This window comes from Balaenoptera borealis, assembly GCF_965194805.1.
Source record: "Balaenoptera borealis genome assembly, chromosome: 13".
NCBI lineage: Eukaryota > Metazoa > Chordata > Mammalia > Artiodactyla > Balaenopteridae > Balaenoptera > Balaenoptera borealis.
Window position 1 is genome coordinate 4,382,133 of NC_138870.1, and position 25,131 is coordinate 4,407,263.

General features: G+C 51.4%; 1 protein-coding gene across 12 annotated transcripts in view; it reads right to left on the reverse strand.

Moving 5' to 3' along the window:
- CRACR2A (calcium release activated channel regulator 2A) overlaps window positions 1-25,131 on the reverse strand; it is a 165,754-nt gene that overhangs the window by 32,067 nt on the left and 108,556 nt on the right. For 11 of the 12 annotated variants that reach the window (XM_082352878.1, XM_082352884.1, XM_082352879.1 and 8 more), the window contains 5 exons: window positions 14,007-14,097; window positions 10,530-10,625; window positions 8,955-9,142; window positions 4,163-4,234; window positions 459-504 (listed from right to left, as the gene is read on the reverse strand). In XM_082352878.1, coding sequence (XP_082209004.1) covers window positions 459-504; window positions 4,163-4,234; window positions 8,955-9,142; window positions 10,530-10,625; window positions 14,007-14,097 — 493 coding nt within the window. Of the gene's footprint in view, window positions 1-458; window positions 505-3,930; window positions 4,014-4,162; window positions 4,235-8,954; window positions 9,143-10,529; window positions 10,626-14,006; window positions 14,098-25,131 lie in introns of all 12 variants that reach the window. The other variant, XM_082352881.1, reaches the window with a different exon arrangement.

Below are 25,131 nucleotides of genomic sequence, written 5' to 3' on the forward strand. Positions count from 1 at the left end.
TGTACATAAAATCAACTATGTAAACGGTGAAATATACATTTTTAATTCTTTCTACGACAGTGTAAAAATGAAAATTTTTCATCAAAAGATCAAAATGTTAATGAAGAAAAAAACTGAGCATTTTGGTTTAAAAGCGATGGTGCCATTTCAACTGCACCGTCTCATGGATGGAACGATCATTTCTACATCCAAGAAATGTGGGACCCTCCCAAGTATTCCAGTCTCGTGATGTCAAGGGGAAAGTGTGTCACTTCACGGAAAATTAACACACTATGACCCTATAGGTCAACCTGAATTTTTACTATTTTCAAAAAATCTTATGCCACCGTCCTGCCCACACAAAGGAGTGACCAGATTCCAAGCCTCAGGATCTTCTTGGGCCAGTCCCAGCGCAGGTCTGGCTGCCACTGGACCCCAGTCTTTGTCTTCCCCCAGGGTAGGGGGCACTGGCCAATTACCTGAAAACATATGTCCCGTTCATCCCGAAGATGCTTGTTCCTTTCCCTGTGGATGGAAAAGGGGAATCTATTCAAACATGGGGCTTGCAGTCAACAGATCCAATAGCATTGGTTTGACGGTCAGATGGGTACAGAGGAAGGCCAGCCATGGAAGGCCCGGGGAGGGCGTGGAACCACTTTCCTTAGGGATTGTGGCTAAGGGCAGAGGGTAATTGTGTATAAGTCAGGTCAGAGGCAGGGGGATAGACAGAATGGCCTTGTGACACCCAGGGCCCTTCAGGACCCTGCACTGGTCCATCTGATCACTAAGGGAGCCTTCCACAGAGCTGACCAGGTGTTCCAGCTCCGCCTTGAACTTGCTGTTGCCCCCACCCCTTCTCTAAACCTTTCATTCATGAGTGCATGGGTGCCTGCATGCCACACGTGTCTCCCTGAGCCCGCACTGTGTGCCGGGCACGGCTCCAGCTGTCAGGGCTACGCCAAGGAACGGAAGAAAAAGTTCCTGCCCCCAGGGCATTTGTATTTCATTGCTATTGAGAAAAATAAAGTGGGGAAGAAGTGGCATAAAGAGGGCCAGAGATGGAGGGTGGTCAGGGAAGACCTCACTGAGGAGGTGGCATCTGAGCAGAGGCTTAAGGGGTGGGGAGGGGAGGGCCCAGCAGGGATGGGGAAGAGCGTCACAGGCAGAGGGAACGGCAAGGGCAGGCCCTGGGGTTGGGAGACACGTGGTGTGCATCCAGGGGAACGGAGACGAGGGAGCGGATGCTCAGGGTGAGGTCAGAGGAAAGATGGGGGAGGTGGGGGTCTGCCATCCCCTGCCTGTGGGCCATTGTCAGAACTTTGAATTTATCCCAATGAGATATGAAGCCATGGGGGGGTGGGCTTTGGCCGAAGAGTGTCCTGACCTGACTCAAGTTTTAAAAGGAGTCCTAGAAACGCTGTGCTAAGAGTGATGTGCTGGGGGATGGGGCCCTGAGAACTGGCCCATATCTTAAGCAACATGGAGGTCATTGGTTCCATGTTCGGTGGAATAGTGGGAGAAAAAGCCTGGTGGAGGGTTGAGAAGGTGAGGCTGGGAAATGGAGACGGCCGAGTGTAAATGGAAACAACTCTTTGGAAAGTTCTGTTGAAAGTGATGAAAGAAATGGGAAGTAGCTGGATGGGCCGGTGGAGACAAGAGATATTAGACAAGAAGTATTCTAGCACATTTGTCCGTCTCTCCCAAAGAGAAAAAACTGACAATAGAGGAGGGAGAAGAAAGACGGGAGTAGCCCTTGAGGAAGGTGGGATCTAGTTCCAGAGCACGAGCTGGGGGCTGGCCTTGGCTAGCAGTGAAGGCAGAGGTGGGGGGCGGAGCACAGGGGGAAGGTCTCAGGATGGCGCTGGCCGCCGTGAGGATGGGGAGGAGGCGTTAGGGCTTCAGTGGGGGACTGAGTGGCCTTGGGGACGCGGTGCAACCGCAGAACGCACTCGAGGTTACGGTGGGAACTTTACCTACCAAAGCGTGAGGTTAAGGGGATGGCCAGGTGGCCTCAGGGTGCTTTCCAGTTTTGTGACTCTCTGACCCTCTGACTCTCCCGGCCAGTGGCCTCAGAACCATCAGCACTTTTGAAGGGGAAGAGAGGGCACGGCGGCGGTCTGGCCCTTGTCATTGCAATGCGGCCGTGCTCTGGCGCCTACTGTGTGCAGGCACTCGGCTACGTGTGCTGCATGCACCCTGCGTGTTAGACCAGAGGTGGGCTGGGGTAATGGCCTCGGTCCCCTGGTCCTGCAGGAAACAGCAGGAACACGTGTGGGGTTGTTTTGGACCAGTTACACATCTGATGGGCAGGCAGGCACACAGCCAGGGCCTCAGGACAAGCTCGTGGGGGCAGTAGCGGGGTGCGGGGAGGGTATCTTATAAACCCTGAGCGAAGGGAGCTCCTCCTGCCACAAGGACCCTCCCTCTGCGGGCAGTGGCGTCAGCAGCCTTGCACCCGGGTGAGGACTTGGGGAGCCTGGGGGAGCCACGCCTTCGTCTCTTGTCTCCTGGAGCATCTCCATGCAGAGGCTCCGATAGGCAAGGGAATGTTCTGCTCTGTACGTGTGTCCTCCGTCCTTCATGGCACCGCCCTGCGGCGACGGCTGCGCACCAGTCAGCCATTCTCCCAGGAAGCCTGTGACACAGGCCTGTCCAGGAGGCGGACAACTGCTCAAGGTCACACAGGTGATGAGGGGCAGGGCTGAGTCTGGAACCAGATCCAGCTCCAAAGTGCACGTTCCTACCAAGCGCCTGCCCGGAAACTGTTTCCATGTGCCCCCATTTCCCTTAGGACGGCAGCCCCTCACCACTGGGTCACACCCCGGCCGTGGTCCCGATCGCCCCCCCCCATTCCCACTGTCCTCCCTCCCCACCTGCTCCCAGCTCTCTCTCTCTCTCCCTGATGCCCATTTCCCCCGGCTCTCTGTCTCCACCCGGAGATCTCAAGAGTCTGCCATAGGCTGTCCCGCCACATCCGGGCCCTCCCCAGCTGGCTCGGGGACCACACAGCAAGGTTCAGGCTGGGATTCTGCACAGACGCTGGTCTCCATGAAAAAGACCCACAAGTGTTGGCAGAGTGCTGCCTTGCCAAACTCCCCTGCGCCTTCACACTCAATCTGCCCCTGTATTTTTTTCTAAGTACAATAGAAAAAAGGGAAAAAACCCAACCAAACTCGTTCTTGTACATCTTATTCTCTGCCTTCACTAAAGCCTTCCTGAGAATCCAGACCTTCTCTCACAGGGATTAGAACTTGGCCACTAAGAACCACTTCCATCTCCCCGGCCTTTGGAATCACATCTTGAGGGAAACAAATCTGAAATGCATTCAGTTTGAAGAACTTTTCTATTTGGTGGCATCAAAGATGCCAGATGCAGTGATCTTACCTTGCTTTCAAATTAAAAAAAAAAAACAAAAACCTAAAAACTGTCAAAAGGTACCCAATTCAAACCCACCTGCACTTTAAAAATCAGGCCCCAAATTCCATCACTATTCCCCAAGAGGTGTTTGACAGGCAGCAAGTATAGTAACTTAGAAACCTCAGAGACGAAACTGAACATTCCATCTTTCCCCACACCCGTTTGGGTTTGGTTGTTTTTTTGGGGGGATAATCCAAACCAAACCAATGAGCTTTGAATTTACAGGTAGCTTAACAGGTTGAGGACACTCCTGACGCCCTTCTTGCTGGTCTGTTTGTGATTCATTTACTCATTCAACAAACACGAACAGAATACGGCAGAAGAAAGAGCATCAGCCAGCTGTGGACTCAGTGCCGGCCCTGGCAGCGAGCGCCTGGGTCACTCTGGTAAATTAGTCCATCTCTCTGATATCAGCTTCCTTGATGGCTAACCCCTGTGTTAACAGCTGCCCTACTTCCCAGGTTTTGTTGAAGACGAAGGAGATACTACATCTGGCATGGATTAGATGCTCCATAAATTCAGTTCTCCTCCTACCTGAGCAAGTCCCGTGCCAGGTACCAAACAGAAGGAGGCAGCGCCTGCCTGCAGAGGTACAAACTGGAGAGGGGGGTGGGCACCTGTGTAAATGGACCAAACATAATAGAGAGGCTGTGCTCAGTTGTCCAACAGTACGTTGGCGACCAGGGAAATGTGGGTGCTCCCTCAGCAGGCAGGGAAGACTCTGGGGGTGCCCCTTCCCACCCAAGGCTCTGGGAGGCGGACGCACCTTAGGAAATCCAGCTGTTTCAGGAGCGCTGACTTCTCCCGCTGCAGACTCTCCGTGACGCGGTACACTTCCCTGCAGGGGATGCAAGACGGCAGTGATGAGTGACATGGGGGGGAGGGTGTGCTACCAGGGCACGAGGCAGTGATGAAGTTGGACCTGGAAGGTGGTGCCCGGGCTGGCCTTCCGCTGGAGAGCACGGCCTCGTGCAGGGCTTATAGCCAGGTCTCACCAAATCGTCTCAGACACCCTGTTTGGAAGGTGAAATGATCCCTGTTTTATAGACACAGACAGTCAAATAGGTTTGATAACTCTCCCTGGACAACCCAGGACTGAGCCAGGGTCCTAATCTAGACCCCCAACTCCCTGTCCCAAGGATACAGCTTGATGATGACTGCACTGTTTTCTCAGGCTCCCAGTGGTCCTGCACTGCCCCCACCAGAGGTCAGGGAATCAGATCAATATTCTTCTCCAGCCCAACCTCAGAGGGTGAGAGCAGAGCTGGTGTTTCTCCCGCCCCCCGTCCCCCCCATGCTAGTTTAGTTTGTTTGCAGGAGCTATTGAAGACCTATCTTTCCTTCCCCACCTTCCCTCAACAGTCTCCAATCTGTTCCCAGAGATCTGGAATTTCCACTGTTGCGCATTCATTTCTTTGACTAAAATTTCTTATCTCTACCTACAAAGCAGAGATTTAATGTATCAATCATTATCCATCATTTACATCACAGTGTGAGCGTGTCAATCATAGGAGTTTTGAGAAAGGGGAGAGAGAAGCTGAGACATACACAGGGTGGCTGGAGGGCAACTCAGGCTGTGAGGCAGGGGGCTGTGTGTGCTTTGTTTACATCTGTATCCTCGACACAGTGGCTGGCTTGGAGGTGCAGTCAACAAATAGCAGTGGGAAGAGAAAAAAGAGAGAGGGCGAAAGGAGGGGTGGGGAGGGAAGATGGCAGGGATGGAGGGAGGAAGAGAGCCGGAAGGGGGGAGGGGGGGTTAGGGAGGAATCCAGCACCACTCAGAGAAGAAAGGAAAAAAATAAAGAATGGGGTGATGTTGGAAAATAAACCTTGCTTAACTGCACAGTTCTGCTTCCATCCTTCCCTCTGTGCTCTGCACCACAGTTCAGACATTTTAAATCTCCCCCAAGCTTACTGCAAAGGGTCCCATATTTCCAAGCCACAGCCTAGTAAATGCGTCACTGCCACGGGCCGTCAGGGCTGTCTGGACTGTCCACAGGCTCAGCTGCGTAAGGATGGTCCGCTGGCAGCCCAACCACGGCACCACGAGCTTGCTGGGGCCACAGGACTCGTCCGTCAGGCTCGCAATCGCCTGATTCCTTGAGCGGGATCTGTGGGGTTTTCCCCTTTATAGCAGAATTATAAAGTCAATTTGCGACAGTAACAGACTGTCTCAAATTCCAAGTTCACCTCAGACAATGCTTATTAAGCAACAGAACTTCTCTGGCTCCTGCAGAGCTGCAAACTCCCAACATTTTATTACCAATTATATTTAATGTCAACTGGAGGGAAAACAGTGTCTTCCCCATCATCCAAGCTGGGTCCCTAAACGCCGTCTGGGACTCTGCTCCGATGGGCACCAGGTGAGCACAGCTGTCTGCTCGCAGCCTGGTGCCCTGGGAGCGCAGGTTGCCTGCGTCCCGCTCTGGGGCTCCGCCACCCCCATCCCGGGTCCTGCTTCTTCCTGGGGCAGCCGGAAGCAGACGGCTTTCCCCGCTGAGGCCAGTCACTCACACCGGAGACCTAACCTAACGGGGTCTCACGATGTCTGACCGAGGGGCCAATTCCTCCACAACACAGAGGACCTCACTCCAAGCCTCCTCTGGCCCTGCTTACAAGGCACCAGGGACCTTGGCACCGGGCACACACACACATACACACACATACGTGGTATGTATCGGTGCAAACCTATGTCTGTTTGTCTAGTGGACACACATCTGTCTAAACATGCACACATATGTATATTCAGATAGATTTTTTGTGTTAACAAATGGAAAAGCATTTCTACAAAAAAAAGACACTTGGATATTTGACTAAAATGACCTTGAAAGTCCTTCTAACCTAGATGTTCTACAAGTTTATGTCTGGCTAACAGGTGAAGTGAAAGGAACAGAACTTGCCATTTTGCAGTAGTAACTGGTGAGAGGTTTATGGCTGCTGGGAGGGAAGGGCTGTTGGCTGTGTTTTTATGAGAAAGAAACATGTACAGAACACTCTGAAAGGATCCACAAGGAGCCGTGACTGGCGCCCTCTGGGTGGCGGGAGGCTGGGGGTCAGGGGGTGGGGGGGCGCACCTCTTTCTGTCACATTTCCTGCCTTGTCATAAACCACCTCTCCCCCAGATACAAGTTAATTAACAAAACAGACAGAGGTGCTGCCTTCCAGCCGAACTTCATCTTTATATTGTCTCCCCTGCTTGACTGCGCCTTCTTTATCTGATTTTAAACTCTAGTTCTCCTTCCTTGGGCATCTTCAGAGAACAGGAAAATTCATTTTGTCCGTTCAGAACTCCAGCTGATACAGGACGGGGTCTGTTGGTCTAGAGGCCCACTCTCCCCCCTCCCAGCAGCATCCGGCAGGGGGACGTCATCGGGGAAGCACAGGGTATCAGGAGGACGAGGCTCTGACCTTGTTTTCTGACACTAACTAGCTGCGTGGCTGTGGGCTGCTCACTACCCCTCTCTGAGCTTCCGTTTTTCATTTGTGAAATGAAGAGGTGGGTTCCAGCACAAAGGTCCTGTCGGTACTGCTGGTCTGGGATCCTGCTCTACGGAGGACTAGCTAAGCCTCTCCCTGCCCTTCTCTCCGGGCCTCTCTGGACGAGACACGCTCTCCTGGGCTCCAGACGGTTCCCTGGCTGCACACGCTGCTGCAAGCTTCTTATTGAAAAAAAAGTCGTGAAGGTTCTGGACTCATTTATCTCTCCCTCCTAACCCTCCTTCCCTCTTTGTCAATTCCCAGCCTCGGGAGATTGTGTCCCTGGCTTGCTTAATTAAGATAAGACTTCAGAAAGATTTTAATCCTCACGCTGTGATGTGTTACCCCTGCTCCGGGGCTCATTTCCATTTGCGGTTCTCAGGCCTGTGCCTTTCAGATGTTTGCTTTCAGGACTTGATTGAATTTTAAGAGCCTGACTCCTTAATTCTGTTTATAAAGTTAAGCGCCTGGTTGACCTGATCTCAATGGGGAGGAACTGATTTTGCTTGTTTACAATGAAATATCCTGTCCTTCCACCCGGCATCCAAGCCTTGGAATGGAGGGGTTGATTTTACTTTAAGTCAGCTGCTTGGGAAGACATTTTTCAACTGGAGATGTCTTCCGAGGGTAAAACTCCAAATCCAAACATATCCCCTCCCTCTCACTCTAGATCATTCCCAAACAGTACAGGACACCACACATGAGCCAGACAGCAGAACAATTTGATTTAGGCTGATGCACCAACGATTTGCCAGCGGTCAGACAGAGTCAGGGCTTTTGAACAAAGAGAGTTAACACACGTAAAACATCAAGCATTGGTAAGACTGCCCTTTTTTGGAAATCAGACTTTATACATTATCTCACCCAGGACCAGGCACCCAGGTTTTGCAGAATGACTACATGAGTCCTTGAACAAGCGAGTGAGTGAAGGGCGGCCAGTCCTAGTGCTGGGCACAGATTTTCCGGCTGATTCACTTGTCACTGTGGGGAGTCAGCAGCGTGTGTCCAGCGCTTAGCATCTCGGGACAGGTACTTAACACCTCTGACCCGCTTAGCGTCTCGGGACAGGTGCTTAACACCGCTGATCCTCTTAGCGTCTCGGGACAGGTGCTTAACACCTCTGACCCTCTTAGCGTCTCGGGACAGGTGCTTAACACCTCTGACCCTCTTAGCGTCTTGGGACAGGTGCTTAACACCTCTGACCCTCAGTTTCCTCATCCATAAATTAGAGCGGATAACAACAGTATCTGGCACATCAGGATGCTGAGAAGTTCAAATGAGATAATGTCAGATTTTCGACATAAAAAGTGCCCAGGACAATGTTGAAAGCACTGAGTAGCTTTCAACAAATGTTGCTGAGGTGAATCCGCCAATGAATGCCCTGGTACATGGATGAACAGATAAGCAAGTGAGATTCCGGGGCCTCAGAGAGCCCTTGTTCTCAAAGCCCAACACTCCTGAGACCGATTCCTCAGTGACTTCTCTGGCTCAGGTGCAGACCCAGCCCTGGACTGGTCCCAGGGGCACCTCCATCCAGCAAGCTGAACCCAATGGCTGGACGCCTAAAGTAGTTTATCAGCAAACCAGTCCCCAAAGATGTGGGGCTGCCCACACAGAGGAAGGCTGAAAAAGGAAGGAAAAAGAGGAAGGAAAAAAATGGGCAGAGCTGGGGTGAAGCGTCCAGGGCACTGTCGCACGCCCTGTCGAACTACACGCTGACCTCGGAAGTCTTCCTGGCTCACCCTGTTCTTCCAGGTCTCCGAACCATGACAGTCAATGTCTGGTCTTTCCACTCACTCAGGATCTTCCCCCAGACTGCCTCCTATTTGTTGGTTGGACAACGTCTTTCTAATCACATAATAAATGTTCTGAGAATGAGGCTGTACGTTTCTTGTCAATCCTAGGTAGTGCTTGGCGCAGAACTGATCTGCTTCATAGTCTCAGAACCCTAGAAGGTTAGAAGAGGTCCCAGGGACCAAGGAGCCCCATCCCCATGTTATGAGCAAGGAGAAGGGTCTGGGGGGCGGGCTGACACGCTCACAGCAGGGGACGGACCTGGAGGGCACAAGGGTGACACTCACATCTCCTTCTCCTGGTGGAGTTTTCGGGCCTCTTGCTGGAGGCTTTCCAGCTGCTGCTGGGCGTCCTGCAGCTCCCAGGACGTCCGCTCCAACTCCCGGGCCAGCTCCTGGTTGGTGAGCTTCAGCTTGGTGTTCTCAGCCTTGGTTTCGTGCTTGTCGTCGTGCAGGGCGGTGCACTGGCCTTCCAGCTGGAAAGGAACGGGGGCGTTGTGCAGAGGGGAGCGATGAGCAAGCACCCCCCCGCCCCATCAGGCTGGTCTTTCCCAGCCGCGCCCTGCTTCCTCCACTCGGTGGGCGGGAATCCATGCTACTGCCCCTCACGGCCCTCAAGCCTCAGTCAGCTTTGTTCTGCCCCTTGATGCACACATACACGTTTCTGGAGGCAGGAAGAATAAATTCAGTTTAATGAACGTGGCCAGTAAGAGAAGGAGGAAGCAACAACAAGGAATTTTGGGTGATTCTCAAGAGGCCCCTGAGTAATCAGGCAAGCATGCAGTAATTAAGTCAAGTGGCAATCATTCACTGGAGGGGTAAATCTAATTGGTAAGAACTTAATGCATAATAGCGAGGAGGAGGAGGGAGAGGATGAGAAGCCAGGTAGACGGTGCAGGGGAGCGGGGAGGCAGCTGGCAGTGAGAGCGTCTTGCTGCAGGAGAGAAACCAAAATCTACAGGTTGGGTACTCAAGAGGAGTGGAACCGTCTCCAGCCTTAGCATGGGGGTGTCTTCAAGTGTATTTTAATGTGCTGCTAAAGATATCCCTCTCTATTCAAATGGAAGCAATGTGTCCGGGTCTGTCCAGGGCTGGATGCCTTCCAGCACCAGACAAAACAAAACAGGAGCCCAGTGGCACCCGGGCCTCTCTCTCCTACGAGCCCCTTGCTTTGGAGAGGCGGCGGCGAGCGCGAGGTTTGCCTAGGTAACCCGTCTCCCTGGGGTCCTGAGCCACGTGCTCCCGGCCACAGCGGATGGACCCTGGGACACCATCCAGCCTGCCTCTGGGGACTCAGGTGCAGCAGGGGTGCGTCTGGTGTCTGCATCCACCCTGCGGGGTGACGGGAGCTGTCCCAGAGGAGGCTGAGGCACCTTGTGCGGGCACACGGGAAGACAGGGGATGGACACATTGACCTTCGTCCTGGTCAACCTGCCGTTCCAGCTGGAGGCACCCCTGGCCATCCTGGCAGGAAGACATCACAATCTGCGGCCTCCCCCCAGATACCAGTGTGTGTGACCCCCCGTACCGCAGCATCCCCCTTATCTCTCATACAGGATGCAGGAAACAAAGTAACGTTTTGGCATTCTGGTGGCTCCTGGGCATAATTATACCATGATGTCTGCGGAGGATACTTGGGGGAATTCTTGGCAATTTTTCCAAGTTAAACACCAGGCGTTGGAGAGTAAAGGCTTTATCTTGGGATCACCTGTGATTTCAAATGCTCTCTTTTGTACAACTAAATGGTTCTTCTCAGATTTAAGAAAACAGAGTCCTTAAGTGAATGGCAGGGGAAGTGGGCAGGTGCCAGAGGAGAGGATGGAGTGAAAAGCAGGTGCTCCGAGGACACGGACAAGAACAGACCCGCCTCTGCTTCTGAATGAGCTGCTCCAGCTCCTGCTCCTTGGAGAACAGCCTCTGTTCCAGCTCCTGACTGCAGACCTGGAGCCTCTTCGTGTCCTGCCAAGCCAGGAAGAAGGACACGTGAGACCCAGATGCACCGGGACGGAGATTTTTTTTTTTCCCCACCTTGAACCTGCTCAATAGCAGGGAGGGGCCCGCCCATCCTTTGGGGTCTTCCCACAACATCCCAGGGCTTTGGTCACCCGCCTGCCCTGGCGGATGGAGAGTGTGCACAATGCCAGCTCCCACCACGTACGACCATGTCGGACGACCGCCTCCCACAAGAGAGGCAGCGGCGGATAGTGGGCGGGTACCGAACGGGGAACAGAACGGGGGCTGAGCCGCAATCTCAGGCCTCAGGCCCCTCGTCTGTACCCTGGAAGATGGAACGTCCTTCCGGCTCGGATATGCTGTCCATGTTGGGCGCAGTCATTCAATCCTTTAAACTGCCCTCCCTCTGAAAACACAGGGGCCCCACTTCTTCCTCCTTCAGGCGGGTCTAGGCCCTCGCTGTGTCCCCGCTGGGACGGAGGGCTCCCAAGCTCCCGGGGGGATCTCTGCCCTGAGCTCCACAGCCCCTCCCTCCTGCCCTAGAACCAGCCTTCCCCACTGAGGGATGCGGAGACCCCCGTGATGCAAGCGGGAAGGGGCCTGGTCGTGGGACAAAGAGGACAGTGTGTCGCTGGCAGGATGTCTGACACTCTCACCAGCGCCTGATCCGGTGTAAGGGCCCTGAGTGGGCAGCGGGAGACTTGGGGTCCAGCCCTTGCCTTGCCCAGCGTCCCTGCTGTTTTCTTCCACGTCGCTGTTTCTTGGGAAACAAAACTACCCGCACCACCTGCAGCTCTCTGCTTGTCCGAGGCACGGCCGCGGCGCGTGACAGGCAGGAAGAGAAGAAAGCATCACAGCCTCCGTATAACTCACCACGGGAGCCCCCCGGGCTTTCCGTGACGTGGAACGACACCGCCCCAAGGAGGACGGTGGTGAGAGGCAGCCCTAGGGGGCGGCCTGTCTGGGAGCAGCAGAGTGAGGGGACAGCAGCCCCCTTCCAAGCCCAGGGCTCTTCCTCGGCTCCTCTTCTGGGGATGCCGCCTCGCCCCCTGCCCATTTAGGACAGGCCGGCGGGGCTCGGGGTGAGGCCGTGACTGTCCTCGTGTCAACCACACCTGACGGCGCAGGCAGGGTGCGCCAGGCAGCTCCTGCCCCCACGTTTGCTGCGGGGAATCTTCTCCATCCCGCCGGTGGGGGGTGGGGCAGCAGCTCCAGGACCCCCAGCTGATGCCGGCAGCCCCACGAAGGCCAGACGGAGTGTCTTACTGCCCCTGCCCGGCACAGAGTGCTGAGGGGGTCACGGCCAGTGAGATGCCGAGCTCCAAGCCCTGGCCAGAGGCTGCAGCCTCTCACGCTGTCATGAGCTGTAGGCCACCGTCCTCACACGGTGGCCAGGCCAAGCCTGCGCATCCAAAGGTTTAACAGCACAGCTGAACACGTGTTCACAGCTCCCACGTGTACGCAGACAGCATACAACCCAGCGCTGAGCCTGACAGGCGTCTGGGGCTCAGAGGCCTTGAGAAGGGAGGAGCCGGAGCAGAGGGGAGGGGGGGTGCGACAGTGGGGTCAGACCCCCCAACTGGTGCAGATTTGCCCTGGAATTCCCCCCCACCCCACCTCTTTCCGCGCCCAGTCCCCAGGCGTTGACTTCTGGAAGCAGCATCTTTCCTCAGCTATGACCTTTGACCTGTAGTCATGGTGGGGGCGAGGGGGCCGAATGCCGCCCCCTCCCCCCGCCCCAGAACTTAGCCCCTCTGTGCACAAAGCCACTGGGGTAAAGGGAGCGGGTCTACTATTGCAGGGGGTGCGGCGGGGGTCAGGCTGATGCTCTCGGAAACCCCCCGTAGGGTCCGCTCAGTGAGGAGCTCCGAGTTCTCTCTGCCGTGTTCGCCTTCACTAACGCTGGAAGTCGGGGGAGGGCGGGGTCAGCCAGGATGCATTAGCGCTCTAAAAAGGAAGGCGAGGGGGAGGTCTGGAAATACCGCCCAGCCTCCAGAGGGTTCCGGGTGGAGAACACAACCGGCTTTTTCTGGAAAGCATTCTGACGCCCTCTCAGCTGGAAGGGCATCTGTGATAAGAAACGGGGCCGTGGTGTGGCTAATCGGCAGCCTAAAGTGAAACGTTGGTTTAGACAAACCTGCCTTAAGGAGCAGGGAAGGGATGTGACGGCGGCTCAGGTTCAGCGTTGACAGGCAGCAGGGATGGGGTCTCTATGTTCAAAGTTCATACGTTGAAACTTAACCCCCAAGGAGATGGCCCCAAGGAGGTGGGCTCTTTGGGAGGTGACTAGGTCACGAGGGCAGAGCCCACCAGAGTGGGATTAGTGCCCTTGTCCGATACCCCAGAGAGCCTGCTTGCCCACAGAGAAGGACACAGAGAAGTTGGCAGCCTGCAACCCAGAACAGGGCTGTTCCTTGAACCTGACCACGCTGGCACCCTGATCTTGGACTTCCAGCCTCCAAAGCCGTGAGAAGTGAATGTTTGTTGTTTATAAGCCACCCAGGTTATGATATTTTTGTAATGGCCCCGAACTAAGACAGGAGGCCACCTTTCAAGATCCAAGACTTTTCCGCTGAGAGCCCAACAAGTGGATAATCCGAAAACGGATAAGAGGGAGTTTCTTGTAGCTCTGTCTGGTGAATATGTTCCCCTAAAGCATCCTGCTTAGCCTGGAACAGGAAGGGATTTCACCAGTTCTGAGCTCCCAAGACAAACAGCAGGGCTTGGTGTTGAAGGCTAAGCGCCAGACCAGGAGCAGGAATGTGAGTTTTACATCTTCCCCCGTGGAATCCGAGAAGCGTGGAACTTGAGTTGTCTTGGGAATTAAAATGTCTAGGTTTCCAAGGGGAAAGGATGGGAAACATCGGCTCTAACGAGGGTGCCCTGAGGGGAGCTGCTGGGCGTGGAGTGGCACGGGCTGTCGCGTTCGTGCAGGCTTGCCGTGGAGGTCTCAGGAGCAGCCAGCATCAAGCCAGTCTTCAGGCTGCTTTAACTGGTAAAGCCCCTCCATCCTTCTCTGCATTTATTCCTTGTTCATTCGTTCACTGATCCAACAAAATACTTGTTGAACGCCTGCCTGCTGTGCTCCAAGCACGGTGGAGGTGCTGAGGGTGCATTAGTACGTAAAAGGTAAAGATCCCTGCTCTTTGGGGCTTGCATCTTAGTAGGACGAGACAGACCACAATCAATAAAAATAAACCAGTAAATTATATGCCATATTTGAAGGTGACAACGGCCTTGAAAAAAATAAGCAAAGCAGGGAAACAGGAAATCAATAGTGCCATGGGGCACTGCAATCTTAGAGCCGGGGCTGAGGAGAGGGCACGGTCAGAGCAGGTGGTATCTCAGCCTGGCCCGCAGAGCCAAGCCCCGGGAATGGGCTCTTACCTTCAGGAGAAACTGCTCTCTCTCACTTTTGATTTGCTGTTCCATCTCCTCATAGAGGTGCTGGATTTCTTCATCGTAGGCAGCAATTTTCCTGCACAGGTGACAAAAGGAGAGCGTGAGGAGATGCCTTTATCCCCCAGTGGAGCTCTGGGTGGTTGGGTGACCATGGCGGTTGGGTCAGCCAAGGCTGCAGGGTCAGCTCCTCGGATCAGCTGACCACTGAGGCCCGGTAGGACCCTCTCATCCTCCTGTCTCCCAGCTGTCCCTCCCAGATGATCCACACAGCCCCCCCGGGGAGCGTCCCTGGCTCTATCTTCCTGCCTCTGCTTTATCTCAGCACCAATCCACCCAGCCTCTGTGACACTCACCATCCTATTGCCCACTGACCCCTATGCTTGCCGACAGCATAAAGGTGTGCAGTGTGGGCTTCCTTTCTGCTTGGTTTCTTGGTTTATGTCTTTCCCACTTTGGGCGCTTTCTCTCTACCTGGTTCCATCAGCACCATCTGAACTGTACTCTCCTGGAAACTATTCTCTACCTGGTTCCATCAGCACCATCTGAACTGTACTCTCCTGGAAACTATGTGCTGAACTTTGCGTGACCCTCATTTCTCACAGGATCTCAAAAGGCTGCATGGTGATGACCACCACCACCATCACGACGCCCCTAGAAAGGAAGGGGGCCACACCTGTCCAAGGGCTCACCCATCTCGGCACAGGGCCATGGGAAGGGCGAGGCTGGTTAAATGCTGATGGCAATAGTGACACGCTGGGTTCTCAGCGTCCCCTCCTACTCCAAAGAGCCCCACAGGACAGGAAGTAAGTAGCTGGCCTCTCTGCTCCTACATGGAGATAAAGACAGAGGCAGCTCTGGGGACAAGGTTTGTGGGTCACCCCTGGGATGGCTCCTCCTTCTCTCCCAGTAATAGATCCTCCTTCAAGTACTCCCCCAAGTTCAAATGGGAAGGACCAAGTATTAGCATTTGAACCAAGACTGGAGATGATCACATGTGACATTCCCAGGGGACTGCATCTTTACACCTCTTCTCTGACCGGGCATGGGAGGCCCACTCTGCCCCTCGCTCTCTGCCCTCTTTCCTGTTAAGGAAACTCTAGGCTCCAGCAAGCAGGCTTATGTCATAGCTCTCCAGGTCTGTTTTGAACCTGTAATATACACACCTACTGCCAATTTTGGCACCTGCTATTCTAAACTCAAATGCTGGCACTCCCTTGTTCTTTATTCAACGAAGGAGGCTTTTATAATTGAGGAAACAGCCCTGGTTCTCGGTTCTAAGAGGTATCAGAGAGATTTCGGAAGAAATCATCAAGGATAGGAAAGCATTCATTCCCCTGAGCCTTCCGTCATTCAAACTCCCACCTCCCTGTATCCCTAAGTCCCCCTAGGACTCCAATCCAGCGCCAAGCCTCCCCCGCCGCCCGAGGCTGCACCACAGCCCAGAGGCTGCCCCTTCCTCACTCGCTACCTGTTGGGGGAACCTGGCACCATATGCACAGGCTGCCATTTTGACTGGCATCCTTCCAATTCTACAGAAACCACACAACTGACCCAGACGAGGGAACCGGTGTGGATCTGCATGGTGAAGGTCACTCACCTGTTTGAGTTCCCTTTCTTGGTTGTATCCCCAAGACCACAAACCTGACTCTGAGTGAGTACGGCACTGGCCCAGGGTGCGCTCAGCAAGAGGACACAGCTCTCCAAGACTCCTCCAAGCCAAGGCTCTGTGTTCAGCACTGGGCTTCCCATCCCAGGAGTAACAAATGTCTTTCTGGTGAAGAGTGAGAACTCTCTTCTTGGTAAATGACAAATGTTTGGATTGTTACTTTGGTTCTTAGCTACCCCATAACAATTACAAGAAAATCTTGGCAAGAAATAAGGAGCCGAGGCACCTGCTGTTGCATAGGGACACCTCAGGGACAGAAATGATACAGTGGAAAGGAAATTTCAGAAACAAAGATGGTCTTCCCCTGGTGCCTGCAATTATATTCCTGTGCTGGAAGAAATTCTGATGCTACGTGGTAAATGGTATCCAGGAAAACTTTAGAGACGGTGATTCCAACTATATAAGTACCAGGGAACTAATAAAGTGATATGAGAAAAACTTAAAAATGGATTTGATGCCGCTAAAGCAATACTAATTACAGTCATGCATATAAGCTGTGTACCATTTAGGCCTAATAATCATGCAGAGCATTAATTCTACACTATCATTAAATGTGTTATATTAACTTGAAGTTTTATTGGATTAAATTAATAAACTCTATGCTTCTCGTGCTCACATGTTAGTCTGTTAGTCGTGAAGTAAGTAATTTTGCAAATTGCTACAAACAAACAAACAAATGGGGGGAAGAGAGATGTAGCCTCTGAATGGCACCTACTCCCAGCCCTCATCACAAAGGATGCGCCCACCACAAAGAAGTCCTGGGATGCAGGCGGGCATCAGCGATCTTGGGCCCACACTGGATCAGACATGGAGCTCATTCTTTGCAAACGCTCTTGAACAAAACCGGCCAGCATCCTGGGAGGCTGCCAAGGCCTGAATGACTTCAGAGGATGAGCCCTGACCCAGGGTCGGACACCCGAGCCCCGGGAATGAGATCATTAAGGTGCTGTGCACACCACTCCCATCACCAAACCAGCTCAGAGGGCAGAAGACCTCCTCCGATCCCAAAGTAGCACCTGTACCCCTGGTTCCTCCCAGCATCATCTCGATGACCAAACAAGAGAGCAGGTGTGCAAGGTATTTGGAATTGCAAAGTCCTAAATGGATGTAAGGGATTATTCATTATTGTAATTATTATCATGGGTTGCGGGGGGCAAAGGCTAACACTCCCCAAGGGGAGGAGGGTCTTTGTTTCAAGAATAAAAGGGTTGCTAGGTTTGGAAAGGGTCAGAAGCAATCAAGAAGATGAAGAACAGAAAGCTTAGTCAATAAAACCTCCTGTCAGAGCGATCCATTAGAGATGCAGGCTGTGTGTGAGCAGGGGCTGCAGAGAAATCATTTTTCTGGGAGAAACAATGGCTAGAGACACTCTCAGAAGATCTGGGCATATGGCCTATGGTGCTCCAGCCGGGCTTACCACGTCCTGCCATCAGAGGAAAGAGGCAACTGATTATGTTTGCTTCTTATACACCCCTTTGTTGCCACAATTTCTAAAACCACTCAGATTGCCTGACGCACACAAATACAGACTTTGAAGTCTTCTCCATGAGTATTTCCCTGTCTGTTCCAACGCACTGACCCCCTTCTCTGACCTCGGAGGACACCATATGTCTTTATTTGAACATTTCAAAGTCCTGAACTACTCTTTCCTTTGGGTTTATGCTGTCTTCACTAGGTTACGAACACTCAGACATTGATGTCACCCACAGGGCCTGTGCTCAAAATGTTAATGCTGAAAATCTGTAAGAAATAAATTTAAGACTTTGGATACCAGACTCAGAAGTCCATGGGTGGACCACATGGCGGGAAATACCAGATTCCAGGGGAGTTGAAGAATTTCGGGGTTGGAAGGCTTGTCTGATCCAACCACCTGTTTTTCCAGTGTTAAAATCCTCGCCACAAAATCTCCACCAAGTATTTACCCAGACTGGGTTAGAACACCTCCAGTGAGAGGGAACGCTGGATCTCTAAGCAGGTCTTTCATCTATGGACTATTCTGGCTCATAGACATGTGTCTTTCTACGACCTTATCCTGCCTCTGTGTAATAACCCTTCATATATTTAAAAACAGCATTAAGACCTCAAGGAGTAGCCTTGGGTTGCGGTCATGCCTCTCCACTTCCTCCAGCCATGTCTCACATGGAATTTTTTCTTTTGGAAGTCCCTTCACCATCCCCTTTACTCTTCTCTGAATGGGCTCTAATTGAGCTTTCTCAAGCCATAGAGTCGCAAACTGAATGCCCAGTGTATGAGGTCTGATCGGTGCAGATTAGATCTCTCTTGATCTAGTTGCTGCCTACCTATTCATGCAGCCTAAGAGCACATTCACTTTTCTGGGCACTCACATCACATAGTTGATGAATGCTGAACCCATTTGTCGACTAAAACCCCTAAACCTGATGGCAGAGTGATGGTTTTTGTTTTAAAGATGGTGAGACTGAGGGACTTCCCTGGTGGCACAGTGGTTAAGAATCTGCCTGCTAATGCAGGGGACATGGGTTCGAGCCCTGGTCCCGGAAGATCCCACATGCCACGGAGCAACTAAGCCCATGAGCCACAACTACTGAGCCCATGTGCCACAACTACTGAAGCCCGCACACCTAGAGCTTGTGCTCCACAGCAAAGACAAGCCACCACAATGAGAAGTCCACTTGTTGCAACTAGAGAAAGCCCATGTGCAGCAACGAAGACCCAAAGCAGCCAAAAATAAATTAATTAATTATTTTAAAAAACAAAGAAAAAGATGGGGTGACTGAATCATATCTCTCCCACCTTGTGCTTTTGCCATTGGTGTTTTGGATTTTGGCAAGATCTCAAATGTAATTCTGTTAGATTTTATGCTTGTTAGATTCAGTCCATCTTTCTCAACTGTCACTATCTTAATGGATCCCAACTGGTGGCTCAGTGTACTCAATGACCTTCCAAATTTTGTTGATATTTTAAGTTTTCAATCATAATGTAATCTAAATAACCTATAATGTTGGTTTTGATTATTTAATTTATCTGAGATTTACTTAGAAGAACATTTTAGGGACTTCTCTGGTGGTCCAGTGGTTAAGACTCTGAGCTCCCAGTGCAGGGGGCCAGGGTTTGATCCCTTGTCAGAGAACTAGATCCTGCATGCTGCAACTAAAAAGCCCCCATACTGCAACTAAGGAGCCCACATGCCATAACTAAAGCTCCCGTGTGCCATGACGAAGATCCTGTGAAGCCAAATAAATAAAATAAATAAATATATTTTAAAAAAGAAAAAAAGGAAGAGCATTTTAAAAAATATATAAACTGTTGGTTTCTAGTTTTATTGTATTATAGTAAGAAAATATATTGGTAAGGGATTACTTTTTGGAATCTATTAGCCTTTCCTTTGTATCCCCATATTGTCAATTTTTACATAAGTTCTATAACAAGAATGTGTATTCTACTGCAAGGCACACAACTCCACATTCATCTCTTAAATCAAGCTTGCTGGCTGATGGTTTCAAATACTTTGTATATTTGATGTGCTTTTTGCTTGACTGATATGTCAAATTTGAGATAAGTTTGTTGAAGTCTTCTAAAACTCTTTTAAAGTCTTGTTTTTATCAAATTTTCTTTGTTTTTCTAAGTTTCTGCTTTTTGCGTTTTGCTATGTTGTTTGGCACATACAGGTTTATATTTGTTGTATCTTCTCTATGGATGGACCTTTTTTTTTTTATTACTACAAAATATTCTTCCATATCTCCCTTAATTCATGCCATTGGTAAACATGTTGAACACGACAAGAAGAACAGTCTGTAATAGAGCTCTCTGAGCTATTAATTAATTACATGGGAGCATAAATATGCAACCTGTCTTCTATTAACCACTCTGAAAACACTCCCTTCCCCCAGGGCAGTGTCTAATGATTTCATTCTATGATAGCTATGCCTAGTTATTTTGAACAACAGAGGGAGGAGGAGACAGAGAAGAGATAGATAAGAGAAGGGAGGGAAAGAGACACGAGTTCTCAGGGGGACGGGGGACATATGTGTGAAGGAGCCAGGGAGAGTGAGTAAGAGTCATGAGCACTAATTATTTATCCTCTTCTTTCTGTCTCACTATGATAGCTGGGGAGCCTCTCTTGTGTAGTCCAGGGTAGTGTAGGTCTTAACCCCCTGCTGACACCTACAGTTGGCTCCGAGTTCATTAGACCCAGAGTGAGAAGGCCTCGGTTCAAATCCTGCTTTTGACATTTATAAGCTTTCTGGCCTTGGACAAGTCACATTACCTCAATGAGCTCGAGGTTTTCTGTATCTGGAAAACCAGATGGTAATACCTGCATTAGAAAGAAGTCATGTGTAAAAAAAGGGTACACATGAACTTATCTACAAAACAGAAATAGAGTTACAGATGGAGAAAACAAACTTTCGGTTACCAGGGGGTAAGGGGGGGAGGGATAAATTGAGAGATTGGGATTGACATATACACACCACATATATAAAATAGGTAACTAATAAGGACCTACTGCATAGCACAGGGAACTCTACTCAATACTCTGTAATGGCCTATATGCGGAAAGAATCTAAAAAAAGAGTGGATATATGTATATGTATAACTGATTCACTTTGCTGTACACCTGAAACTAACACAACATTGTAAATCAACTAGATTCCAATAAAAATTTTAAAAAAAGAAAGAAATCATGTGGACTTAGTAAGATCATGCATGTGGAAATGTCTAGCAGACCCATTACGTCACCATCAGCATTAACAAGTATTGACTGACTACTTCATAAAACAACATTCTGGGTAACATAATTTAGACTTACCGAATGGTCTCTGCCCACCAGGAATTCAGCATTTATGAACTCCAAGTCCACGTGTAAGTGGCGTGGAGGAAAGGAACAGGCAGAAGAGGCCACACACCGCCCCACGGTGCCAACCCCACCCCATGGTGCCTTCCTGAGCTCCAGCTGACATAATTCTGCGACCACAGAGCCTTGGCTGAGTTAAGTGGAGGAAGTTACCTGCTCCGGCAGTGGGGCAGGTGTAGAGTTATCAGGGGAAAAGTTAAGAAAGGCTGAGTCCAGACAAGGGAGATTTTCAACAGTGGGGGAAGGAGAACAATTGTATACTGAGGATGCTGCAAGGGTAGTGATGGACTTGGAAAGGATGGAACCTACTGAAAGCCAGGGTGAAAGGCCCAGGTGTGACCTCGAGGATGCAATGCCACCCAGGACGTCTGACTGTGGTGGATTGCGCCTCTCAGAAGGATGACTCTGTGTGTGTGTGTGTATGTGTGTGTGGGTGTGTAGTGTGCACGTGCATGGTATCAGGGGTACTGGAGGTCTAAGGATGGGACACGTGGGAAGCAAAATGGGCTGGGAATAGAGATGCTCATGTGAATACAAGGCTTAGGTTCAAAGAGGCCTTCAGAGAGAATTCGCAGCGAGCAAGGACTTTCCCTGCCAGCCTCCCACAGGCACTGTGGAAATTAATTAAGCTTCACAAAGTGCATTGCACACAGAGAGTCAAGGTGCCAGGCTAGAACAGAGCATTAATACTCAGTTCCACCGGGGTTCCAGCTGATGGCACACAGGCTAAGCCTTTCTGCTATAGAATATTACTTGGTCAACATATTTTTTTCCTGTTCCCTCTCTCCTTTGCCTTCACTTAGGAACAAAGGGTCTCAGAAAGTCATCTGGTCCCGCCTCTAGGTTCTAGGCAGGGTGTGCTGAAATCATTCCAGGAAAAAAAGTAGCGTCTTCCTTCCCTAAATGAAAGGATAGTCTTGACCTTGAACAGAACAAATGGCATTCTTCTACAGTTTAGATAAATTTCAGAAGCCGAACTCAAAGCAGAGCTTCAGAAATGGCCACTGGCCTTGGAGAGCAGTCGCTCTGATCTCATGTGTTTCCGTGTGGACCAACAGTGGTCTGATGCATAGGACTCCGGTTTGCAAAGCCTGGGGAAAGGCAGATGCAGAGAGAGGAAGAGTTCCCCTCCCAACACAGACAAGTGTCCTGTATCCCATGTGAAGGAAGTGAGGGTCGGGGCAGTGCAAGTGGCCAGTGTGTGGTCACCTGGTTCCCTGGGCCAGAGTGGGGGAAGAATCCAGGCCTCAACTCCCACCCCACGTGCATCTACAGTACCACACTTCCCTCCCAGCATCCACAGTTTTAAGACAAATATCATACGATATTGCTTATATGTGGAATCTAAAAAAAAAAAAGATACAAAAGAACTTATTTACAAAAGAGAAATAGAGTCACAGATGTAGAAAACAAACTTATGGTTGCCAGGGGGAGAAAGGGGGGGGGATAAATTGGGAGATTGGGATTGACATATACGCACTACGATATATAAAATGGATAACTAATAAGGACCTACTGTACAGCATAGGGAACTCTACTCAATACTCTGTAATGATCTACATGGGAAAAGAATCTAAAAAAGAGGGGATATATGTATATGTATAACTGATTCACTTTGCTGTACACCTGAAACTAACACAACATTGTAAATCAGCTATACGCCAATAAAAATTTTAAAAAAAGAAAAAGAAGGAAAGAAAAGAAAAAAAACCCAAAAACCTGACAACTCCAAACCTCTGCATTTAGGATTGTCAGCATCCAAATTCCATCTGGCATCTGTCAATTGTGCAGTGAGCATGCCCTGGGGTGAGGAATGGGGCCGAATGTCTGGAGGTTGCCCCCTTTCCTGGGTCTCCCCCGCCCCTGCCCCTCATGCTCTGATCACGGAGTGAAGACCCTGGGCCAGAAACATCTCAATGAGTCTGCTATTTGCCGGAGAAGAAAATGGAAGCAAGTTCAGCCTCCGCCAGCTTTGCCGTGGGGATGAGAACAGTCATGAGGGACTCAGACTCACCACTGCCCCCTGCCGCCTTCCCCACACAACTGCGGTCTCCGGCTGCAAAGGGAGGCTCTTACTAGAAAAACCCACTTAGGGTTCCCTTGTTCCCCTGAAATCAGTCTCTCTCAGTCTCTCTAATGCCTCTCTGTCTCTGTCTCTGTCTCTGTCTGTCCCTCTCTCTTTCACATGCACACAGCCCCACACGATTAGGGTAGCGGTGAATGAAAGGCAAACATAAGAGTTTGTAGAAAATTCTGCAAAGGCTGTAAAATCGCCAATTGGATTTTCAAGACGGATGGTTTCTCCCTAATTAGATTCTGCTGCCTTGTATAAACCAACTTTGCAGCTTTATCCCATCCTATAAAGCAAACCATTTCTCATCAGTCAAGTTTACAGATCATGCCCGCGGTGCACACAGAGCACAAATCGACCTCACCTTTCCATCTGCTCTCAGGGCCAAGTTAAAATGTGCTTCTGCCTCCGATAATAATATACCAATAAAAAGACACGTGCGTGACTAAGCTGTGGCCTTATGGCCTAGAGCCCTCCCCAAGAACTTCCCTCCACTCTGAGAACAGGAGTGGAATTATAGACTGGAAGGGCTCCTGGGCGTGCCTTTTGCAGGCTGGTACCTTCTGGAAGAACAGGCTAGAGCAGCATTTCTCAGTGGGGTGTGGGGTCTGCCTGCATCAGAACCCCTGGGGAACGTGTGCTAAGATGCACATTGCTGGGTCCCCTGCCCCCAAAACACACTGATTTAGACCTCCTGGAGGAGGGACCTGGGAATTTACTCTTTAATCGAGAGTCCCTGGTCATTCTGAAACAAGCTAACATTCAAGAACCACACAGCTAAGGCTCGTCACAAGTGGTACGTAAGGGTCGCCTGCCATACGTACGATGCTTTAATTGCTGCCCTACCTGGAAGCAAGGCCAAGGAAATGATGACCTCCCCGCCCACACACACACACACACACACACACACACACACACACACACATCACAGAACACCAGTTATCAGGCTTGTGTCAGGTGCCGGGATCACAGCTGGGCTGCCTGTCAGGTTGTGAGACACATTCCCTCCTGGTCTGGACACCCTTGCAGAGCCGAGGAAAACTGGTCTAGACAGAAAGCAGCAGCATAGTGGCTGGGTGGGAGCTGCAAGCGAAGCCCTCCCAAAGCCCCACCCCCCATGCTCCCGAGAAACTGCCCAAGGCCTGAATCATTTGGACGAGGAAAGACTGTGCAGAGGAGGGACTGATGCCAATGAGGGTGTGGGGAGCATCACGAAACTTGTCAAGGCCAAGGGTGGTCCACCGAGGATGCAGAACAGGATACTGAGCTGCAGAAGACTGAGAGAGGGCTGCCTTTGATCTCGAAAGCACTTTTCTTCAAAGAGCTCAAAGCACTCCCCAGACACAGCCTAATCCATTCTTACCCCCATCCTCCGGGTTAGATCTTGGTAAGGAACTCAGCCAGGGCAACTCCTCCGGCAGATTCCAACTCTGCTCCAAAGTCAGAATCCCTCGGGATATTTTATACGCGCAGACTTGGAGCCCTCACCCCTGACCAAGGCAACGGGGCCCTCCTGGAGTAGGGCCCCAGCATCCCCTACTGGTGAAAGGTCTGAAGTTCCTGCTGCCTCCAGGCAGTATCGTTCTACATGGGGAGAGCTCAAGTTTTTTTTTCCAGATCAACATAATTGGGCAGGGTGCTTTCAGTGGCAAAGGAATTCGTAGATCTGATGGCCAGAAGTTCCTCCTCACGTCAAACCATGTCTCCCATGGTAAAATGTAAGGTTCGACAAGCCTCTGCATGGTGCACACAGAGAAAAGCGGCTTGGTTGCAATCTGACCCCCTCCTCCTCCGAGGGAGGTGGAGGGAATGCAGTCCGCTCTGGAGGTGCCGCAGACGAGCTGGGCACTAGCCCAGGGCCCTGCGTTCCACCTGGCCCCCACCTCACCCCGCCGGGCCGTGGCTGCTTCTCGGTGCACACGCACCAGCGTCAAACACTGAACCCAGAGTATAACTCAGATCTAAGGTTTTCTCAACTTCCGTCCCAAAGGCAAGAGGGTGGGAGGTTGAAGGCCCCCAGGCTTGCTTCTTTCCCCTGCTCCCGATATGCAGGGTCAGAAGATAAAATCCACGGCCGGGAGGAAAGGCCTGGAGTTGCTTCTGACACTGCCCTAGAGCCTGGGCCTCCGGACATCAGCTTCAAGATGTCAAGCCGAAGCACTGCCCCCGCTGTATCCTCCTCCCTCCTAGAGGCTGGGGGTGACCCTGGAGGATGCGGCAGGGGGGCCTTTCTCACTCACTGCAGTGAAACTGTAACCCTGAGGGACACGGCCAGCCTGGGGACCTGGGACCAGGACTCCCCCCAGGTCGGTCGCAAGTCTCTGGGCCCCGTGGGACAGAGAAACGAGGTGTGTGGTTCGGAAAAGGGGGAGGCAGCTGAGGCCACTGCTGCCAATGGCCACGCTGTCAGGTGCTTCAACAGCACGGGGATTTCCTGGTCGGCTTTGCGGCAGAATTTTTACAGCTCTGCCTCACTGGTGTGATCATAAACTCCTCAAAGACGGGGACGCTGTGCTCCGTTGGCTCAGCTCAGCCTGGCACA